Source organism: Syngnathus acus, chromosome 20 (assembly GCF_901709675.1).
Source record: "Syngnathus acus chromosome 20, fSynAcu1.2, whole genome shotgun sequence".
Classification (NCBI taxonomy): domain Eukaryota; kingdom Metazoa; phylum Chordata; class Actinopteri; order Syngnathiformes; family Syngnathidae; genus Syngnathus; species Syngnathus acus.
In genome coordinates this window covers 976,978-997,656 of record NC_051104.1, presented here as the reverse complement: position 1 = coordinate 997,656, position 20,679 = coordinate 976,978, and the positions used below count along the sequence as shown (strand labels likewise).

General features: G+C 48.4%; 2 protein-coding genes across 3 annotated transcripts; both read right to left on the bottom strand.

Annotated features, from left to right (window-relative positions):
* Positions 1 to 134: 134 nt before the first annotated feature.
* cops5 (COP9 signalosome subunit 5) lies at positions 135 to 2,371 on the bottom strand. The gene is made up of 8 exons (XM_037280325.1): positions 2,082 to 2,371; positions 1,621 to 1,855; positions 1,387 to 1,515; positions 1,223 to 1,288; positions 1,060 to 1,145; positions 870 to 981; positions 469 to 617; positions 135 to 373 (listed from the first exon to the last, which is right to left on the bottom strand). The coding sequence occupies exons 1-8, from the start codon at positions 2,216 to 2,218 to the stop codon at positions 286 to 288; spliced, it is 1,002 nt and encodes a 333-aa protein (XP_037136220.1). The 5' UTR covers positions 2,219 to 2,371; the 3' UTR covers positions 135 to 285.
* Positions 2,372 to 3,989: 1,618 nt separating this feature from the next.
* arfgef1 (ADP-ribosylation factor guanine nucleotide-exchange factor 1 (brefeldin A-inhibited)) lies at positions 3,990 to 19,992 on the bottom strand. Of its 2 annotated transcripts, XM_037280169.1 has the most exons (40): positions 19,602 to 19,992; positions 16,418 to 16,448; positions 15,189 to 15,345; positions 14,966 to 15,112; positions 14,715 to 14,894; positions 14,464 to 14,517; positions 13,068 to 13,392; positions 12,808 to 12,927; positions 12,444 to 12,697; positions 12,203 to 12,336; positions 11,898 to 12,132; positions 11,726 to 11,825; positions 11,512 to 11,651; positions 11,326 to 11,434; positions 10,491 to 10,692; positions 10,294 to 10,405; positions 9,992 to 10,197; positions 9,833 to 9,917; positions 9,595 to 9,760; positions 9,379 to 9,530; positions 9,189 to 9,317; positions 8,953 to 9,111; positions 8,719 to 8,863; positions 8,565 to 8,655; positions 8,437 to 8,477; positions 8,134 to 8,303; positions 7,871 to 8,022; positions 7,630 to 7,802; positions 7,396 to 7,556; positions 7,173 to 7,303; positions 6,960 to 7,089; positions 6,696 to 6,831; positions 6,477 to 6,615; positions 6,361 to 6,409; positions 6,165 to 6,294; positions 5,873 to 6,012; positions 5,603 to 5,774; positions 5,389 to 5,527; positions 5,197 to 5,314; positions 3,990 to 5,025 (listed from the first exon to the last, which is right to left on the bottom strand). In XM_037280169.1, the coding sequence occupies exons 1-40, from the start codon at positions 19,723 to 19,725 to the stop codon at positions 4,828 to 4,830; spliced, it is 5,736 nt and encodes a 1,911-aa protein (XP_037136064.1). In that variant the 5' UTR covers positions 19,726 to 19,992; the 3' UTR covers positions 3,990 to 4,827. The 2 variants fall into 2 exon arrangements, with proteins under 2 accessions (XP_037136064.1, XP_037136065.1); XM_037280170.1 differs by lacking the exon at positions 14,464 to 14,517.
* Between the last annotated feature and the right edge of the window lie 687 nt (positions 19,993 to 20,679).

Here is a 20,679-nt window from a genome sequence, read left to right as displayed (position 1 = left end):
AACATGCAAACTCAACACAGACCCGCGCCATCTGAACTGTGAGGCGGACGTGCTAACAACCAGTGTGCCAGCGTGTCGCCCACTTGAGATCATCTGAAATCCAAATACAACAAAAACAAAGAAACTGACGGCGCTCCAATACTTCTGCATGGGACTGTAAATTTTATTGACTCCGATATATTTTCTGGCTACAACAGTGAAAGTGAAAAGTGGGGTATTAAGCATAAACACTTTGCCGTCATACACAAACATTACCCAGGAAGTGCCGGTACAAACCAAAAAAAATTAATTAGATGTGTTGATTTGATTGAAGAGTTTGTCCTTAATGACTTGAGACATCAGGCCGTGAATGGCTTCGATGGTCGTCTTGCAGCTGAAGCAAAGAGGGGCAAAAAATATTTTACTTTTGTTTTTTTTAAGATCTTTTCTGGTTCAGGGTTTGATTTATTCATTTTAAACAGTACATACCTGTCCCGGGTGGCTTTGGCCAGCTTGTCCTCGGACTTCCTGTCGTGCGTGTCCAGGCCCAGCATAAAGCTCCCCCGACCCAACTGAGCCTCCGACTGCTCCAGCTTCTCTGATAGGTCGAACACCTGACCCGTAGTATAGTCCGAGTTCTGACGCACAAAAAGACCAACGGGATGTGCCCGATGAAGACAGAGGCGTGTTGCTGGAAGCGTTTGCTTAAGGTAAGGCCAACATGTTGTCAGTGGGGAGGCTCATTAGAGCACAATGGCCCGCGCCGCTGTCACCATCTTGACGTATAGTCAATTTGTCCTGGCGTGCAGCGCACTGTTTGGATAAGCTAGCTGACTATTTAGCCCCCCTCACTCACTCAGACTGCAGGGGCTTTCATAATAGGAAGTTACCGTGAGGAGACTGGAGGAGCTTAACGTGTTGACCCAGTATTTGTTCCAGAGCAGCTCCAACAGCTTTCGGTCCAGGGATGACTTGAAGTATGTCACTTCCATTGCGTAATACCTATCAAACACAAAGAAAAAGAAAATCTTAGGAACCGTTTTTAAATGTGGAAACTCGAGCTTTAGAAAATAGACTCACTGTTTACAGTGTACGCCAAAGTCTTCAATCTTATTCAGAGGGATGGTTTGATACTCTGACGGCCCTTCGTCAGGAGGCTTGTAGCCCTGAAATGACAAATTTTTCACAAAAGGCAGTAAAAAAACAACTCACAGTTGTGGACCATGAAAGTGGTTTCCTCTACCTTTGGGTATGTCCTAAAGGCACCCAGGTTGACCTTGCCGGCCGAAATGGTCCGCGTGGGGTCAATCTGTAAAAGGCGGCAAGATAGGGTAGACAAGATGTGGGTAGACAAGATGCAATCACAAAAATATCGTAAACAATGTCAGAGGTGGCTCATAATATTACCACCACGGCAACAAAAGGCTCCTGAAACTGCTGGTTGAGCATCTGAGTGCTGACATCGATGCCCGAGAGCCAGCAGCCGTAGCCCGGGTGACTGTGATACCAGCCGATTGCGTTCTCCAGTCGGCCCACCTGACACAACAACAGAGTTGCCACTAGATTTTAAAAACACTCATCAGACACTCCTTTACACCTTCATGACCCTCAATAGGAGAACTAAAAAAAACAACACTAAACCTGTTTGGCGTTCTCAATATAGGCTGCCATGTACTCGTAGGCAGCGGCCTGCGCGTTGACTCGGGTCTCGGTTCCTTCTACAGGCAGCGCAAAGCTGTCCATGATGATCATGCTCTCGCCATCCACCTTGCCCAGCATGAGGCCCATCACCTCCAGGTTGCCACCCGAGCGAGCGTGCATCACCATCTTCAGCAGAGCCAGTGCAGAGATCTTGGAGTACTTGAAGTAGTGGTGGCTGGTACCAGGTACACACAAACGCAAAAAATAAACATACACGTGGCGATTCGAACCTTTCTCTTGCTTGAGTTTGTGAATAGTGAAAGGCACATAGGCGGCGGTTTACGGTAAAGCGTCAAAATTCAGTTCCGGTGTTGTTGCTCTTTATACGACCACAAATGAATGTTGAGCAACCTACAATGACTTTTGAACATGCAAAATACCTATTTGTCACATCAACTCACTCTTTTGTCCACGGCTTGGCCGCAAGGATCTCCTGTTGTTGCTTTTTGTCATATTTGTAAATTTCGTCGATGCTCTGAACCTCCTGCATGCTGTTGGTGAGCTCCCAGGTTTTCTGAGCCGTGTTACTGGCCGCCATGGTCTCTCGGCCGAGGACGACGAGTTGATGTCAAACCATGAACGTGGGCTAAACACAGTGAAAATTTTGTCTTTTTAACCAAATACGCTGATGCCGCATCAAGGAGCTCCGAGCTCAGGACGCCATGACAGTCAAATATCATTTATGAGATGAAGGGGGCGTTCAACTTCAAGTCGCCATTATATATCAGAATTTCCCATAAATTTCGTTCTCGATTTGTATTTTTGATTAAAAAAACCTGATTAAAAAACCCACAATTTTAATGAAAATATAAGTATTTGCTTAAAAATCGAATTACATTTAAAATATTTGTCAAACTCAAAGCAAGGTAACCCCTCCCATATCGCATAATGGTTCAGCCCAGGGAGGGAGTCCGAAACAGCAAACCAGAGCTATACTGCCCTCTTGCGACTGGTTTTTACATTTTCATACATTTCAATATATAGTAATCCCTCACTACATCGCGGATTTTCTTTTCCAAATTAAAAAAAAAAATACAAATTCAAAATTAAACTTCTAATTTGGGGAACTATGGCAGGAAAGTTGCCCACACGCCAGCAGAAGGCAGGGAGTGCCCACACAATTGCAGTGCGTACACTTGTACCTTTTTATATAAAAAATGTTATAATAATAAGAGTTCTAAAAACATATTTACAGTGTTGTACCTTGTTATATAATTTTTTATCAATAAAAAGAGTTCTAAAAACATATTTACAGTATGTGCACTTGTGCCTTGTTATAAAAAATGTTATCATAATAAAAGCTGTTCTAAAAACATATTTACAGTATGTGTTAAGAATTCTCCATGTTATTCAGTCGTGCTTTGATTTGATGTAGGGGGCTTTATTTTGAAGACCGTTTTCAGGCGATACCACTTCCTGTTTCACGTTCGTGTACATACATGTTACAGTGGTACAGCAGTCATTGACATGTAAGTGGGTCTCCTAACAAGAGAAATGAACGATCACATATGTCTAACCTTTAGGACAATGTAGTATTGCTCCAAATGTTGGTTTACATTCCTTTTGAGGTCCGTTTTCGCGTGTTAGCACGATCGCGAATCAGCATCTTCCCGCTAACTCGTTAGCCTGCCCAGTACTTCTTGTTAACATGTTACACGCACACACGTATAATATTTATATTTTCATATTTATACAAAATTTTCTGTATGTTATTTATACTATTATTTACATGTTTGAAACAATTATTTAATGTTCTAATACAATATGTACTTAAACCAGATCAGTGACCTAGTGGTAGAGTGTCCGCCCTGAGACTGGAAGGTTGTGGGTTCAAACCCCGGCCGGGTCATACCAAAGACTATAAAAATGGGACCCATTGCCTCCCTGCTTGGCACTCAACATTAAGGGTTGGAATTGGTGGGCTAGATCGCCAAATGATTCCTGAGTGCGGCACCGCTGCTGCTCACTGCTCCCCTCTCCCCCAGGGGATGGATCAAAATCACACGGGGATGGGTTAAATGCAGAGGACAAATTTCACCACACCCAGATGTGTGTGTGACGACAATCATTGGGACTTTGAAATGGTTTCATATACATTTATTGACACACAAAAAATGTACAGATGAGCGGGTGACCCTACTTTGCCGATTTCACTTATCGTGGGTGGTTTTTGGAACCAATTATCCGCGATAAACGACGGATTACTGTATTAGCTCCTTTTTCATAAATAAAAAGCAATCTGCATATTCTTCTAATCTTCATTCTTAACATAATATAGCTGAGTGGAAATAAGTGACAATTCAAATGACCCAAGTTCAAAAAAACTTTATTGACCTAGAACCTGATTAGAATGCCAGAGGATGTACACAAATTTGTACATATCTTTTTTGCAACATAGAAAACTTTACATTGCTGCATCATATACATTTGTTTTCTACATCCATGAGCAGGAATGCATCCCATTCGCACATAAAGCACAGCTAACATCACTCATCCTCTCTCTCTCTCTCTCTCTATACACATCACTACCTCCCAAAACCCAAGAAAAAATTAAATATATTATTTTTGATTTTTTATACACACATGAAAACTAAAGTAAAAAATGAAAACAGACTAATAGCAATTAGTCTTTCGTTTTTTTAAGCAGCTAGCATCTCGTCTTCCAGTTAAAAACAAAACAAAACCAACATTGAAAATGGAATAATTTAATGCAGCCTTCACTTACTGGTGAGATGTTACAGTCAAATCTGGAGCGGAGGGGTAAAATGTCAAATCTCCAGTGCATTCCGAATGGAGCTCAAGTGCAGTGACGAATAATAATAAAATATAAAAAAAAAGAAAAAAAGAAATCTAGTGTCATCAGATTCTTACATCTATACATTTGGATATGAATGTTGACCACATAGGGGTGCGGAGAGAGAGAGAGAGGTCACATTTCATCATGGTTTTTGAGTATGTCTTTGCAATCATTCAGTTACATTGAATATACAGTAAGAAGCACATTTTTTAAATTTTTAAAATAGATTCCGTCCGAGCAGCTCGGAGATATGGTGGCGGAGGAGGAAATCGCTACAAACCAGACTGTTTTGTTTTTTTCGTGCTGATAGCCAAGGTAGATGGAGGGCTGGAGGCTGCAGGCAGGTGGTGTTATTGAGCTTCCTCCGCCGCCTTTGGGTTGGCGCAGTTCTCTAATAGCGCCGGCCGGGGTTGCGGCTCGGGTGCGATGCCGAATACTGAGCCGATCCGCAGGTAAAATTTCCTCAGGACGGCGCGCAGCTCCGGGATGAGGTCCAACTGCATGATCTCGCATAGCAGCGGGTAGTACCGTGATGCATGAGCCTTGAACTGAATGGGAGAGACGTCTTAAAGTCTGCTTAGCTAAATGCATAATGGGAAGTGCCATAGGCGGGCTACTGTACAGATAGCATTGGCGTTTTCTTTTTATCTTTTAACCAATTGCAGTTGAGTAAATACAGTGCGTGTTAGCGTGTTTGAGTCGTATTTGTGTGAACCCACCCTTTGGTCGTTGATCTTCAGAACCTTGGTGAGGAAGAGGAGAAGGAGGTTGGTCCAGGCCTCCCTGTGGCTCTCCGAGGTCAACGCCAAGAAGTAGGCCACTGCCTCGCCGCACACGCTGAACACACAAAAAAAAAATGTTGGTGAAAAAAAGTGATACGTGATTGCGATGGGCTGCGTCTGCGTCCTTACTCTAACAGTCGTCTCTCGACTTCCTCCCAGGCGTCCCGCCGCGTTTCGTCCGTGTACATGCGGAAGAGGATGCGCAGGCCGCACGCCAGGCTGCCCGTCTCCTGCTTTAACAGGTTGGGCTTGGACTTGCCTTTGAACCCTACAACGCACATGCGAGAGGTCGGTCACGCACACGCACTCACGCCGGACTTAGCAGTGGCGCAGCAAGAGTTACCCGCTTTCCACAGCAGCGTCCTCTGCTCGTTGTTGGAGTTGAAGGACTTGGCGAAGCGGTGCGACTCCATCAGGCAGTCCAGCAGCTTGAAGAGCTGCTGTGACGTCAGGTAGCGGAACATACCCTGGTCTGGCGCCTCCGCCGCCACGTCTGACGCGCAGGCCGCATCGCGCTTTGGGAAAGACGATACAAGGGTGGCGTTTTTTGTTTTTTTTAGTACAGCTTGACAATATTTGGCAGAATCAAAGAAATTAATATTAATGTCGGCACCTGCGCTGCGGCAAAGTTTTCAGCATCTTCCTTCTTGCTGGTGGCGGGGAAGAAGACGATGTTGTCGATAGTCTGGATGAGCTCCAGCTGCACCACGCACTTGATGAGCAAGGCGGCAAACAAGCGCTGCTCCTGCACCCCTGCGGAGCACCAAAGTTCATGGTCACAAAATCGCCTTTCGAGCGGAACGTGACGTTCGTTGTGAGGCAGTGGCTCTCCTTTCCCACAAGAATGAGCAAAAAACGAGAATTGGCCACTTGGACCTTGGGTTTATGTAATGCCCTCCACTCACTGATGGAGTTTCTGCCCCTGGCGGCGTCCTCGCCGGGGGTGGAGGTGACGCCGCTCTGCTGGCTCTGGCGACGGCTCTCCACGCTGCCGACAGAGCGCTGGTCGTCCAAGGACTTCAGAGAAATAGAATCCTGAGGGGAGATGGCGTGATGAAGATCAAATGCGAACTGATCTATGCGGAAATAGGCTAGTCTCACCAGCTGCTTGTCGAAGTGCTCGCCTTCTGCTGGTCTCCACGTTAGCAGTCTGAGGCAAACACAGCATTCATCACACATTTAGAATGGAAGGGGGAGGGTGGTTAAATATGGCTTACGCGTGCGGGATGGTGGTTTTGAAGATGTCCAGCATGCAGTTGCACGTCTTGTCCCATGTCTCGGCGGAGAATTTCTCGCCGTTCAGGATGACCACGTTCTCCAGGCAGTTAGTGCCCGAGCGGGCTAGCTGCTCGTTGTCTGCGCACAAAATGGAGGATTTAGTAGTTGCCCAAAAAAAAATCCCTTTAAAGCAAAATCGCTGCCTTCTGAACACTCACCTTGCTGCACACACCAGTAGAGCTGAGCTAAAATGTCATCCAGCAACACGTCGCTGAGGGACTCAAAGTACTGCGTGAATACGTCACAGATGGCGTAAAGTGCGTGGTTGCAGGTGGTGGTCATCCACTCTGCTTTCTGCGCGGGTGGGGGTGGGGGGGCAACAAGACTTATTAATTATCCGGCCAAGCAATCGAATCAGCCGACATTGGCTTTTTTGCTGATCACTTTCATTATCTGTCCTTGTGATGGCGTGACAGACGTACCTCAGTCTGCTGCTCGGGCAGCTTCATGTTGTCGAAGATTCTGAAGACGATTCGGAACAGGTCTTGCCACCAGTGCTTCTCGAAAGTGTGCCCGTACGTCTTCATCACTTCAAACATTACCGTCAACCCCCTGAACAAGGACAAACAAAAAGGCTCCATTGATGAACTCAATGCTTCAATTTAGTGGCCTGGAAACTGGTGGGGCCCATGTACCTGGTCCGTACATCCAGCTTGCACCTGTTGATGATGCAGGACAGCTCGAAGAGGATGGGGAACCAGCCTCGCACCCAAACGCGGTCCTCTGGCGCTACATTCATGTCATCGCTGGTGTAGTCTTTGAAGGCCTGCCACGCAAATTAGCCACATTTGGACCCGCAGACACAAGTAGTGGATCTGGCTGGCAAGGCGGTCGCCACGGCAACAGTGGGTGACCCACCTGTGGCCTCCCCGAGACGTATTTGGCGCAGTGTCGGATGAGGCGGATGGCTTCCATGCTGGTGTCAGGAAAGGCGGCGTTGCACGCGAACTCCGACAGGCACTTGACGGCGTCCTGGAAGGAATCGATGGTGGCCGCAAAGTGCTTCTCGAATACATTCGCTGGCGATGACGGAAAGACAAAGTCAGCGACGAATCGTAAGGTCCGGCGGGGTGCACCGTTCGTGGCACTCACTGACGATGTGTCCCGTGGTCTGAAAGGCCAGCTCCACGATGCTCTCGTCCTGGTCGGACGCCGCCAGGTGGAAGACGGAGAAGATGTTCTTCCAGCCCGAGCGGATGTTGGCCGCCTGGGAGTTGACCATCTGGGCGATGCAGCGCACCACCATGTCCCTGATGGTAGGAGATCTGTAGACACAAGAGAGATAAGAGAGAGCCAAGAACCACCATCATCATCATCGTCGTCGTCAACGCACCTGTTCTTCTTCATGATGTGCTCGAAGGGCCTCAGAAAATCCTTCTGAAAGCGGAAGTTGGCCAGCTCGCCCTTCTCCAGGAACTTCATGGACAGTTGCCGGAGTGAGTCCACGGCAAAAATGGCCACGTCTTCATTGGAGTTGCAGCCCACCTGAAAGACCAGAGCTGCATTTAATCAAAGCCAGAAAACGACGCACTGCAAAATAGATACGAGGATAAAAAAACACTCCAACTGTTCTAATGCTGCTAAATTGCGGCCCACCTTGTTGAAGTGGTCCCCAATGACTTCCCAGATCCTGGACCACTGTAGTCGGATACGTCCCATGTTGTAGTAGGAGATCTCCACGATCTTCTGCAGGCTGAACATGCGCGGGTGCGTGGGCGAGGCCAGCTCATCCATGGACACGGCGCACAGCCAGCGCACAAAATCCACTGAGGATAGTTATGGACATCAGACAAAAACAAAGATGGACGCCATTGCATACAGATCCCATAGTGATTTGAAATTGCTTTTGCATCAGTCAACACAATATTTTATGCTGCTAATGGCCAGTCCTCGACTCACCTATTGCATTGCCATCAAGTCTGGTCGATCCTGTGAATATCCTGAATAAATAAAAAAAAAAAAAAGGTTTTAATGTAAGTCCCATATATGTCTATGATAGTTATCAATATAATTTTTTTTCCACCCACCTGTCCACAGCCACCACCACAGACTGAGAGCTGGTCTCGCCAATGGATTCCTGGATGCTGGCGATCTGCTTGCGATCCACCGTGCCGCCAACTGCACAGCGGAGGGAACGGTTAGCAACACTTATATGGGACTTTGGACCAAATGCCGACTTACCCAGGCCCAGGTACTCGTCGTTGCTCTGCTCCCTAGTGCTGGCCATGATGCCCTCCTTGCCGCGCACAGTCCCCGAAATGTAGCGCGCTTTCACGCCTGTGCCGATGAGCTGCGCCAGCTCCAGCTGACTGATGCACTTCATGATCTAAAGAAAAAAGTTGATTAACTCAGTGTCCTCAAGCAGGTATAGTTGTTGAGATTTAATAATAAAAAAAACTTCTAAAGGGGGGCAACCTCGTGCCAGGAGTTGCCCAGGTAGTTTCCGTCAGTGTGTGCCACCGTGATGAGTGTCTTGATGGTATCGATGTTCTTCTGCTTCATTTCGGAAATGCCCGAGCTGGCGGTAAGCAGCGTGAACCTGGCCAGTGCTTGCACGTAGGCGTCCCTCTCCAACTAAGGGGGAAAAAAAATCATAAAATAAACTAGTTTATTTTTTTTGTCACATACAGTACACAATTCTGATTTGTAACCTGTATGGAGAAGATGCACGCTATTCTGATGGCGCAGCGGATCCCTTCCAGACACAGCGAGGCCACGTCGGTGTCGTCACAGTCCTGGAGGCCCACGCTGAAGGCGGCCAGGAAGGGCGTCCACGCCAGCTGAGGACGACAGCAGCAGGAAGTGAGCACTCGATGGGCGTCCGACGACGACCTGTCCTACCTTGAACATGGGCCGCACGTGCTCCAGGTGGGTGGCGCTAGTGAAGGGCGCCTGCACGTGGCTGACGGCCTCCATCAGAGCTTTTGCCGTCTTGGCCATCTGCTCCATCTCCACGTTGTACAGCAGACGCCGCTGCTTCTCACTGGCCACGCCTAGAGGAGGAAATATAAATTAGAATTTTTTTTTTGCTTTAAGCTACGAGCTGACAACACTTACTCTGCTTGCTGGACTTGATGGTAAGCTCCTTGGTCTCCTTCATGGCTATCTTCTTGCCAGCGATCTCGTCATAGATGGCCGACAGGTACTCCTCGGGCAGATCCTTGCTGTCGTTGATGCCGCGGTTCATCTTGATGTACTGCTCCTTGGTCATTTTGTTCTTCACCTTGACAGGAAGAAGAAGAAGAAAAAAAAATTGCGATTGCTGTCCTTAATCATCTGGAGGTGGCGTACGTACTTGTGGACTGTGAAGGTCTGTCGTCAGCATAATGATGGAGTAGGCAAGTACGTAGGCGGTGTCTGCGCTGGCAAAGAGGGTTTGCCTGCAGGCAAAGCAATTTCCCAACAATGAACTCGATGGCGTCATCGAGTGCTGGCTGACGTTTGCCCGGCTCACCCCTGATTGCATTCGAGGTATCTGGCGGCGAATTTCTCCATGAGCCGGTCGATCTTCTGAGCCTCGCCGGGCAGCCGGAAGCCCTCCAGGAACATCCTCAGCGCCGACACAAAGTCTTTGCCTTGGAAGTCCATTTGATCCACATAGGCGTACATCACCTCCTTGTTGAAGCGCTCGTTATCACCGAGAAACTCCCCAACTTGAGTCTGCGGCAGTGCGGGCAGCACGCAAACACAGCGGAGTCGCATGATTGGAATGTCAACGTAACGACTAACATCTAAAAAAAAATAATCGGGCCTCACTGAATCAAGGCGCTCCTCTTGGTGCAGGAACTGAGCCAGGTCCTCTGGGGTTGTACCCAGCATGCCTTGCTCTTGAAGGTACTGGATGCCCCTCTTTGGTTTCTTGTTGAAACTACAGGGCAGTGGTTATTAAAAATAATATCGACCAGCAGCATTATTAAAGCGGTATAAATAATACAATGAAGACTGCAACATACAGGTCAATGCCCTGCTCGATGATCTCCTTCTGCTGCTTGAGGACCTCAAACTGCTCGGGGTTATCCGTGCCGGACATCTGTGTGCTGTAGCTGCCGATGCCCGACGAGGCGGTGGAGTCCAGCGAGTTGATGCTGCCGTAGCGGTTGATGCTCTCGGGGGCCCGAGTCTCGCTGCTCTCCTGCTCCGACGGCTTCTCTTGGCCTGGGGGAGAAGGCGGGCAAGGCCAAACGGGCGGTCACGACAAACGAGGCGAAAATACGGCCGACATTGAGGGACATTAACTAAAACGGGGAAACTAAACAAGGCATAAGCACAACAGTATCAAAGTACAACGACTCATTTAAAATATATATATTTTGCTATTACATTAAATCAATTGTAACTATCATGATAGCAGACACAAGGTCACGTAGAAGAGCTGCAACCCAGCACTTGCGTTGGCGTATCGGAAACCCTTTAAAACATTCAGCATGGTGTCGTCACGGTAACGTGAGCTGTCATTTTGCCCGCCGTCCGAATGTTATCTAATTACAAAAAGCACAGACAGACCACTAAAGCCATCCTTTTAATAGTCTAAAAAGCACTTGTGCTAATGCTACTGTTACCTGTTTTGGCTTTAAAGTCATGTCCAAAAGGGGAGAAAATAAAACACAGTTACAAGGTAAAAAAAAGAAAATGGCTCCTTGACAGCTTTCACATATTTTGCTGCTCCACACGCTAATGAGTTAGCTGGTTAGCCTTGACAGCTTAGCCAGAGGCATGCTTTCTGAGCTTAGGGAACACACGTTCTTTTGTTTGGGCTCCACCTTTGGCAAATAACATCTCAGCACTTACCAAGGCTCGTTTGGGAGTTGGGGTTGACGTACTGGTCCTTGCTCCACTCCACCATACATTTCAAAATGGACACGAGGCATTCGAGGCCTTTTTTTCGCAAGGTCAGCTCCTGCGGACGACGTGAATGTGTCATGGTCATAATCGAGACCCAATTCTGGATGAATACTTGTACGGAGTGGTGATCACCTGCGGGGGCGTGGTGCCCAGCTCATGGCCGCCGCGTCCCTGCGCTATTTTTGAGAGGTCGTTGACGAGCCTCTCGAAGATGTTGGCGGCGTTCAAGTCACAGTCGTAGTTGACGTAGATGTCCACCACGCTCTGAGCGTCTGAAGGACAAAGACAAGCGGGTCACAACTCACGGTCGCCCTTGCGCGTCGTCATGTCTACATCGAAGTCAGACCTGCACATATTCTGGTGAGGGTCTGGATGACCATCCACTTGTGGTCGTAAGAGCTCGTGGAAGTCTCCAGGATGTAGAGGAAAATCTCCTTGAAGAAAACCTGGAGAACAAGGCAAGTAATCATCAGTGGGTCACGCCGTCTCTGTACGGCTTAGCTGGCGCCGCTCTTCACCTCGATTTGCATCTTGAGGTGCGTCTTAAAGTGCGAGAGCAGCGTGAGGAAGATGGACAGTGACAGCTCGAAGACCTCAGGCACGGACGACACGCCGTTCTTAGAGAGCGCCACGCACAGGTACTGCTTGATGGCATTGATGAACATCTCGTTGGTCTTGAAGATGGGCCCGGCGTTCTGCAGGATGGACAGCAGCAGCTGCAGCGACAGCACCTTGGAGCGCAGCTCGTGAGACCTGAATGGACAGAACCCGTTAAGCCATTTTGAAAGGCGTGATTCAAATCTAGTGGACAAGGCTGACTTACTTTGGGTCGGGCGGGCCGTCCGACAGAGGTTTCATGGACAGCTTGCAGAGCGAGCGAAAAACCAGGAAGGCATCTTTCTGGAGGATGTGAGAGAACTTGGCACCCGGCGGCTGTCCCGGCGTCGCTCCCGATTCCTAACACAGGATTTTTTTTCCTCTTTATTTTTTGTGTATTTTTTTTCAAGGCTTTTTTTTATTGTGACAACCAAGTAGGGCAACGAGGTATGATCAGCTCGTTGCACCTGAGTGTCAGTGGACGAGAGGGACAGCCTGTCATCAGGCAGCGACGGCGCAAAGCTAGCCGAGATGGGCGTGCCGGGGATGCCGTTGGCGTGAACGTGCTCGCCATCGCTCGCCAGCGTGCTCTCGTCCTCCAGCGAGTTCTGGGCAGCCTGTGGGACTGCCTCGGGTGGGCCCGCATCCACCTCTGTGTGCTCGCCCTCGCCTGGCGGCTCTTTGGCGTCCGTGCAGAGGTGGGTTGGGTCCAGGCAGTTACCTGCCAAAGAGAGCGAGGGTCATTTAATGAGGGCCACTTTTTGGACAGCAGTGGCCTTGGGCCACCATTTTGATTCAGACCGCGGAGTGTCATCTGAATGTGAGTCTCACCTCCTGCCACAGTGTTGACCACCTCCTGCAGGATGCTCTGCACGATCTCCTGGGCTTTCTCCTCATAATTAGGCCCTACTAGATTCTCCTCCTCCTCCTCATCCTCATCGCCTGCTGCATCTGAAAGAAAAAAAACAAAAAACAAAAACACATACACAATGTCACGTCAATCATTATTACACAAGAAAATGGGCCTGGCCTGGCGAGAGACATGGGTGGCTTTTTTTAATTCAATGAATCGTCGAGAGCCGCCATCTTACTCTGTTCCGCTGCGGCTTGGTCGGCCTCCGTCTGTTCGTTCTCCGCCATGCAGAAGTCGGAGCCGTTTTCCGGATCGGGGCTCTCGTAGACGGGCCGGCACTCTCTGGGCGAAGAGCGGCTGCTGCTCCCGCCTCCGCCCTCATCGTCGGCCTGTGGCGCCGGCGTGGAAGGCGATGTCGGGGTGGATGGGGCGGTGATGCTCGGGGTGGTGATGGGACCGTTGGCCTCCCGGGTGGGAGCCTTGGGCGGCGTGTGGATTTGAGGCGAGTCCGGTTCGGCGTGCTGCCGGAGCCGCTCTCGTTCCAGCTGTTTTGCCTCCTGCAACTAATTGACGGGACGCGAGGTGGGGGGGTCACATACGTGCGTTAAAACAAATTCAAGCACACACATGCACACAGAGAAAAAAAGAGAGATTAATACATTTTTCAATTAAAAAACTTGGAAGAATGTTTGCGTTCCCTTAAGGCTCCTGAACGCTTTTTCCACGTCACAGCCAGACATCTTAAATTAAACTGGCAATGTGGTGTGTTCGTTAAAAAAAAATCTTTATATTGCAATATTTTTGATTTTCTAAAAGCCTTTCTAAAATCCTTCGTACGTATGCGAATATGAACGACTACATGCCAGTCGATGACGTCGCTTTGCCAATGAGCAGTGTGCTGCTAGCTTGTGCGCGCCGAAACAGATGGTGGTACTTGGTGGCAAACACAAACAAACAAACAAACAAACAAACAATCAATCAAACCGGAGAGAGCAAGCAGTAGACATTCCTTCAGCCAAGCTCAACTAACAGCCCATGATGCGTTCAAGTGCACTGAGCGATTCAAAATTTAGGATGGAAAAAGAAAAAAGGCACAACGAGTGAAGGAGACGTGAGTCACAAGTACACAAAACAATGACGAGTGATGGCCTTAATACATTCATCATGTCTGCAAAACTGCCAAATGAAGCTAACATCTTGACTGATGCTATTAGCATTGAGCGTCCGGGCCGGACACCTCCGAGGCGGCGCAAACAAACTAAGCTCATTATTTAAATGCCAGCCAGGCCCGAGTGTCTGTTAATGCTCCGTCTCTGTGTGAATATTTTTTTAGCATTAATTCATGATTATTTCTAGTATTTTTTTAACACTCCCTTGGTGTAACTATGTGAAGTTCAAAGTGGCACAAGCGATGGAGTGAGTCGACGTGCGGCAAGAATACGGCAAACTGGATGGATGGATGGATGGATGGATGGATGGATGGAGAAGGAGGAAGTTGGAGGAGGGAGGAGGAAACACAAGAGAGGCGCACAGAATTTGGAGACTTTGTGGGTCAGGCAAGTGGAGAGAAAGAAAAAAAAAAAACAAAAAAAAAGGAGGAAAAGTTCACGGCAGTCCTGCACGCTTTTCTTTACCTGGCGGTCACGCTTTCTGGAGGCCAGAGACCAAGATAGCTTGTGATTTGTAAGCTATGTGTCCCACAGGGAGGGAAGGGAGGGAGGTAGGTGAGGAGGAGGAGGAGGAGGAGGAGGAGGGGAAAAGTGTCATTCAAAAAGAAAAAGATGACATTAGAGCAAGGCAACATGTCCGACAGTGGATGAAACCGGGAAGTTGTGTGTTTGTGTGTGCGCTGTCGGCGGATGGGCGGGCGGGCGTGGGGACGTACTGCTTGGTTCTCCATGCGGGCGAAGATAACGTTGAGCATCTGCGTCAGTGTGGCCTTGGCGGTGGTCTGGTTGATGAGGTTCTTGCTGGCCAGGTAGATGTTGTAGCAGGTGCGCACGGCCTGCAGCACGGTGCCCTCGTGTATCTCGATGTGCTGCGACGTCACCGCCGTCAGCAGCGCCTGCAACGGGAAGCGCCGTCATCAGCAGCAGGGCAAGAGAGGACAATTTTCTTGGGGGGGGGGTTCCCCACCTTGATGATTTGCAGCTGCACTCCCTCGTCCGTCTGCGGGCCCTGAAAGCAGGCGCAGATGGTCTCGATGATGCGGTCGATGAGCTTCTTGCCCGGGGCTGTGCTGTCCGGCGCACTGCCAGTCAGGTGGCCGTACGCAATCAGCTTCTATAAGGACAATAAATAACAAAAATGACGGCCTGAGACCAGAGCGGAACGCTGAAAGACGTGTCAAAGCACTAACCTGTAAACAGTCGAGCGAGGTGATGACGATGCGGGGACATTTGGACTGGCATGCCAGCTCGAACGGCAAGAAGTACTTGTCGGCTTCGATGAAGTTGGTCTTGGATTTGACTGGCGGCAAAGTGGCCGAACCCGATTTTCCATCTCCGCTGGGCGGGCTGGAACGATAAGGGGATAAACAAACGGCTTTTTTTTTTTTTGTAGACCGATCTCCATTTTGTGACTTTTTAATGCTGTGTAATTCCAACCATGCACATGTGTTGACAGCAAAGTTGTGACTTGACATTCTTTCTCTATCTATTCCTTGACGGACGCCCATTAGCATGCTAAAAGGTAAAGCGCTGAACTTGGGGTCCAGCTGAGTGCTTCACTTAATCTATCTAAGGAGGGCGGGCTGGGTAATCAGCTCTCATGCTGAGAAAGCATCTCCAAGCCACGGATAAGCCGCTCAACCCTTAAATCGAGTGACCGAGCAAGATTTTATTTTTTTTTCCGACTTCTGGTGATTCATTTTTTTTTTTTGAAGGCCACAAATGCGCGCATCCCCCAGAGCCGCCGCCACGCCCTGATGAGCGCAGACACAGGGAAGGGAGGTCTCGTATTGTTTATGTCTTGGCAGCGAAGCGGGATGAGCTCAGCCTGTTAAGTACCACAAGGACCCACCGCGAGATGCCAAGGAGGAGGCTGGAAGGGCAACACCAAAAATGAAAAAAGATTGTGGCTGGAATCAATTTAAGTTTACAAACGTCATGACAATGGAGTCACTGCCTCCATTGTTGGTATTCAATTAAAGCTGCCTCAAATGTTAATTTCATATCCCAGCAGGCCTGCCACTCTGAACTCGTAATCTTGCGCAACACTGCCAATAAAGCGGCCGTTTAAACAGCGCTGCAGGCTAGCTGCAAAAAAAGCATCTGGCAGATATAAAAACAAGGTCGGGGCTTGCTGAGGATCAGCGATTTCTTTTTTGGATGTTAATCTTGCAAAAACACAGCTCGAGTGAAGGTGGAGTGCGGTTCATGTACGCTCATTCCGAGGACGGCGTAACTCGGCAACACACGCGAACGCAGTGGGGAGAATAAAGGCTGAGATGTGAGAAACAACAAAGCTCACTTCGACAACACACACACACGCGCACGCAGTGTTCTAGTAGCCTTGAGTTGAACTCTGCGGAGCGCCTTTGTATACATTTATTAAGTCAGCCGCCGTGTTCTGTTTGCAGACACTCACCTTAATTTCCCCGACTCCTCTTTGATTTCCTCTGAAAAAGAAAAGAGAAACAAGTTTTTGAAACAACAGTTCCTCTGGGTTTTATTGTCAAATCCCAGAAGCCCCCCCCGCCCCCCCCTTGCATGGGCCCCTGGCCTTTGTCATGTGAAGTCATTAGAGTCGCCAGCCACTCTTTGCATCAAACATGAAGGCGGTGAGGAGCTTTGACGAAAGCGGGCCAGAGCGACAGAACGAACGGAGTGCTTTCAAAAGACGGCAAATTGAAGACGAGTGGCTCAGAAAGTGAATCGTGTTTGCGCAAGAATCATCTTCCACCATTGCGACGTTTGTTTTTGCTTGTTCCCAAGGGCGTCCACAACTTAAGAGTATATCTATTGATCCGTTTCATCTTTACTGGACACTGTTGCCATGGTTACACTGCTCCAATCCTGAAGCGGCTGCCGATGAGGCCAATATGACGGATGTGTTGATTATTGGACAAGGCTGTCCGACAAGTGTGAAGAGCTTTTAAGCAGACGAGAAGGTCGCAAGCGACACGGCTGGCTAATCATTCAGCCACCTGGGCATTTTTTGAAGGCCTTCAAGTATGAAGGAATGCAGGTACTTCCCAAACAGCAACCGACACTGTGGAACCTGTAGCACGACTTGCCTTTAAACATACAGCATGATTTATTTATTTTTTTAACATCTAAAACTGTTTCCCAGGCTCAATAGCATTAAGTTAGGGCGGCTTGACTTGGCGACGACTTTGGGTTTTGTCACACTGCCGTGTTGCATTTCATGTGTGCTCACCTGGAGTCTATTCTTAGCACGCAAGCTAGCAGGCACGCTATTTCACCTCCTCTGGAGTCCGGGCATACGTGCGAGGTAGCTTCTTTCTAATTGCCTCTTTAAACGTGATGTATTCCACTCGGCAGCCAACAACGATATTGATCAAAATCAATCAAGGCAGCTGATCCAAACAAGCAGTGTAAATAGTGATAAAAGCGCCTCCTCATCTACACGTGGGAATACTTAATTCATAGTTCGTCTCCGGACTGAAGGAGGTCCACAAGATCATGTAAAATGAATGGAGGGATCAAGTTTAAAAACACGCAATAATAAATATATTCTGCATCATCTTCAGGATAGATGAAAGGATTATTTATGCGTTGAGAGCGAGCGAGGGCCCTGACACACGCTGACATGAGCACGAGCGCAAGCTCATTATCAGGAGAGCGGGGCCACCTTTGGGATTACAAGGAGCTCAAGTGTGTACACTTTGTCAAAAAACATTCAAGTGACATGAATGATCACTTTTGAGGCTGCATGAGTCTTGAGGTCACCATGGCTTGGCAAACACTTTTTTATTTATAGCCCGGTGCTTATCGTGGGTGCACACCCGGCTGCAAGAGCTTCTAACCATGCGGCAGGAGCGCATGTTCCCGAGGGACAATAGTACCATCGGCACCACCGTCATGCTCGGAGCGGCGGTACAAAGTAGGTCAAAATATTAGGGACAAGTGCATTGTCGAGAGCGTAGCGTTCCTGAAGTGAAGGCCTGCCGGGTGACACTTTGGCATTCCAAGTAAAAGGTCAGAGCGGGAGCGGGGATGACGATGATGCGCTTTGTCTTGCCCAAACCTTTCGCCTCGCTCCCTGTGACTCGCCTTATAGATACCGGAGAAACAAATATGAGTGAACCATAATCAACCCAAAAAGAACCCCAATTGGAGTGCACTTATTCCAATTACTCCCAAGTGCTGCATTAGGTACAGTCGCAATACAAACAACGGTAAAATGGAAAATCCACATCGAGAGATGTTAAGTGACAGCGCAGAGATGTGTCTGAGCCCTGAGAGTATTAGATTATGTAAGTCACTCAGTATTCTGGGTCAGGCAGTCACCCTTTTATGTGTATATACATACTACGACTGCGCTGCTGCTCACTCTTCGCGTTCTGCACAGTTACGTGGTGGCACCACTGCACACATTTGCCAGAGTGCATGAGGCTTTATTTTTCTGCATCTACCATTTCTTTATTGACAACAAATCGGTGGTTTAATAACAACACAGAGCAAGGCTTGTGTGTTTAGGCCCTCAAGGTCACCCGATCTCCTCACACAGGTGGTTGGCTGCTCCACAAGATGCTGCCATTGTGTCCACTCTGGGCATCGGATTACAACCCTTGACAAGACAAAAGCCTCGTTTGTCCCGTGCAGCCTGGGTCATAAATAATGCCTGTGCAAAATAACGCTGTGCAGACATCTTCGGTGTGATTCAAACACAAATGGCTCCTATTTTAGCTGGGGAAATTGTGATTAATAGAGACTGGGGATACACCTGTTAACAAGTGGTGTGAATGGAAACGTGCAAACCGGACGCGATATCAGATATACTTCAAAATAAGAGCTTTGAAATCGTGTTAAAATGGTTTGGTCCCTAATTCAAATTACAGGATAAGTAAGGTTAGATTTGAAATCTACTGAAAATGTTTCAGTTGGTTAATTTGGGTGGCTAAGGGTTTTTATAAAAATTTAACAAATTGTGCTAAGATTTTAATTGCAAGTCAAACCGGAAGCTGTTCCGTCTACTTCCGAGAGCGGCTTTGTGCTAGCTTAAACGTTGCTCTGACAGCTGTCACCTTATCCCCGGCTTCGATGACAATTTGTGATAATGTTGCGCCACAAACCTGTCGTTTAACCCCTTGAAAACGTGCACAAAATTAAGAAAATTAAACGTGTCGCTGTCAAGAGTGAGAGAGGGCGACTGCGTACCGAACGTACCAGGAAGAGACGCCGACACACCGCTCCTTTGTGGCCTTGACAGCATGCGATTAAACGGCTCATAATTGCCGTTTATGAGTGGGAGAAGTGATAACAGCCAACGTCGCCAACAGTGTGTCATTAGTGGTCTGCAGGCACGCCAAAACACCGCAAACGAACAGCCCCCCGTTGCACCATTTCCGCGTTGAATGTGGGATAAACACACGAGTTTCTTGGGCTTCTTACGTGGAAGTCACCTAACAAGACAAAATGGCGTTTTTGCGTGTTTGGTTTTTCGGGCCAAATAATCACAATATGTCGCGGAATAGCCTGTTAATGAGTCCAAAGGGGCTGCGTGACGTGTTTAAATCAATAAGCACGAACGCGAGAAGTCGAGGAGGGGGTGTGGGGTGGGTAGAAGCAAAAACAAGCCAACTTACCGAGTGCCACTTCGCAGGCTTTGCGAAGCTGGGAGTGGTGGGCTTTCTTCACCTCCTTGTCAGCTAAAATCTTCTCCAAAGCTCTGGTGAGGAACATGTTTTTCGTCTTTTTGCCCTCAAACATGACGCACCGGAATCGGGGCGCGGTATGTGTGTCTCAGGAGAGGAGAGGTGATGGTGGTGGTGTGGGGGGAGGCTTTTGCCCACAACACGATGGCTTCCCCACACTGCAACGTTGATCCTCCAGCAGCAACCAAGACAAAACAAAAGAGAAAAGAAAGAGACACACACAAACAAAAGGTGGGCTTCAATCCCGTCCGATGGCCATCAGCGACCTGCCTCTTGCGCCATGTTGGAGAGGAAATGACGTCACAGTGAGGCGGCAAGAAGGTTGTGATGCTAATGCTAATTAGATGTACAACTGCTCAACTACTTTGTCCACATAAAAACAAATGTGGAAAAAAATTAAATATAAGGAAAATGATATTATACAAACACAATATATGGATTTACATATTTTATGTGCAGTAATTGTTAAATTTATTGCTATTGTTTAACTGTATTATTTAAGCAGTACAATATTTTCTTTTTTTTACCTCCTTTATTTTTTTTCAATACAGTATGACAACATTATACTCGGCGTTCAACACCATCGCTCCTGACATCCTCCAACAGAAGCTCATTCAGCTTGCGGTGCCTGCCTCCACCTGTCAGTGGATCACCAGCTTCCTGACCAACAGGAGACAGCGTGTGAGGCTGGGGGACATCACATCTGACACCCGGACCACCAATACTGGAGCCCCTCAGGGGTGCGTCCTCTCCCCTCTGCTCTTCTCTCTCTACACCAACGATTTCTCCTCAGGTGACTCTCCTGTGAAGCTCCTGAAGTATGCAGACGACACCACTCTCATCGGACTGATCCAGGACTGTGATGAGACTGCGTACAGACAGGAAGTGGAGCGGCTGGTCCATTGGTGCAGCCAAAACCACCTGGAGCTGAACCCGCTCAAGACCGTGGAGATGACAGTGGACTTCAGGCGTGACCCTTCACCACTTTTACCCCTCACTATCCGCAGTA

Bases quoted from the DNA above. Each gene is read 5' to 3' on its own strand.
- cops5 (XM_037280325.1), bottom strand. From the start codon at position 2,218: ATGGCGGCCAGTAACACGGCTCAGAAAACCTGGGAGCTCACCAACAGC. The intron at 1,146-1,222 runs GTAGAGGAAACC...TTGTCATTTCAG, and splicing joins CCTTTAGGACATACCCAAAG to GGCTACAAGCCTCCTGACGA. The intron at 618-869 runs GTAACTTCCTAT...TTTGTGCGTCAG, and splicing joins GCTCCTCCAGTCTCCTCACG to AACTCGGACTATACTACGGG.
- arfgef1 (XM_037280169.1), bottom strand. From the start codon at position 19,725: ATGTTTGAGGGCAAAAAGACGAAAAACATGTTCCTCACCAGAGCTTTG. The intron at 12,698-12,807 runs GTGAGACTCACA...TCTCTTTGGCAG, and splicing joins GGTCAACACTGTGGCAGGAG to GTAACTGCCTGGACCCAACC. The intron at 8,864-8,952 runs GTTGCCCCCCTT...TTTTTTCTTTAG, and splicing joins TGGGCAACTCCTGGCACGAG to ATCATGAAGTGCATCAGTCA.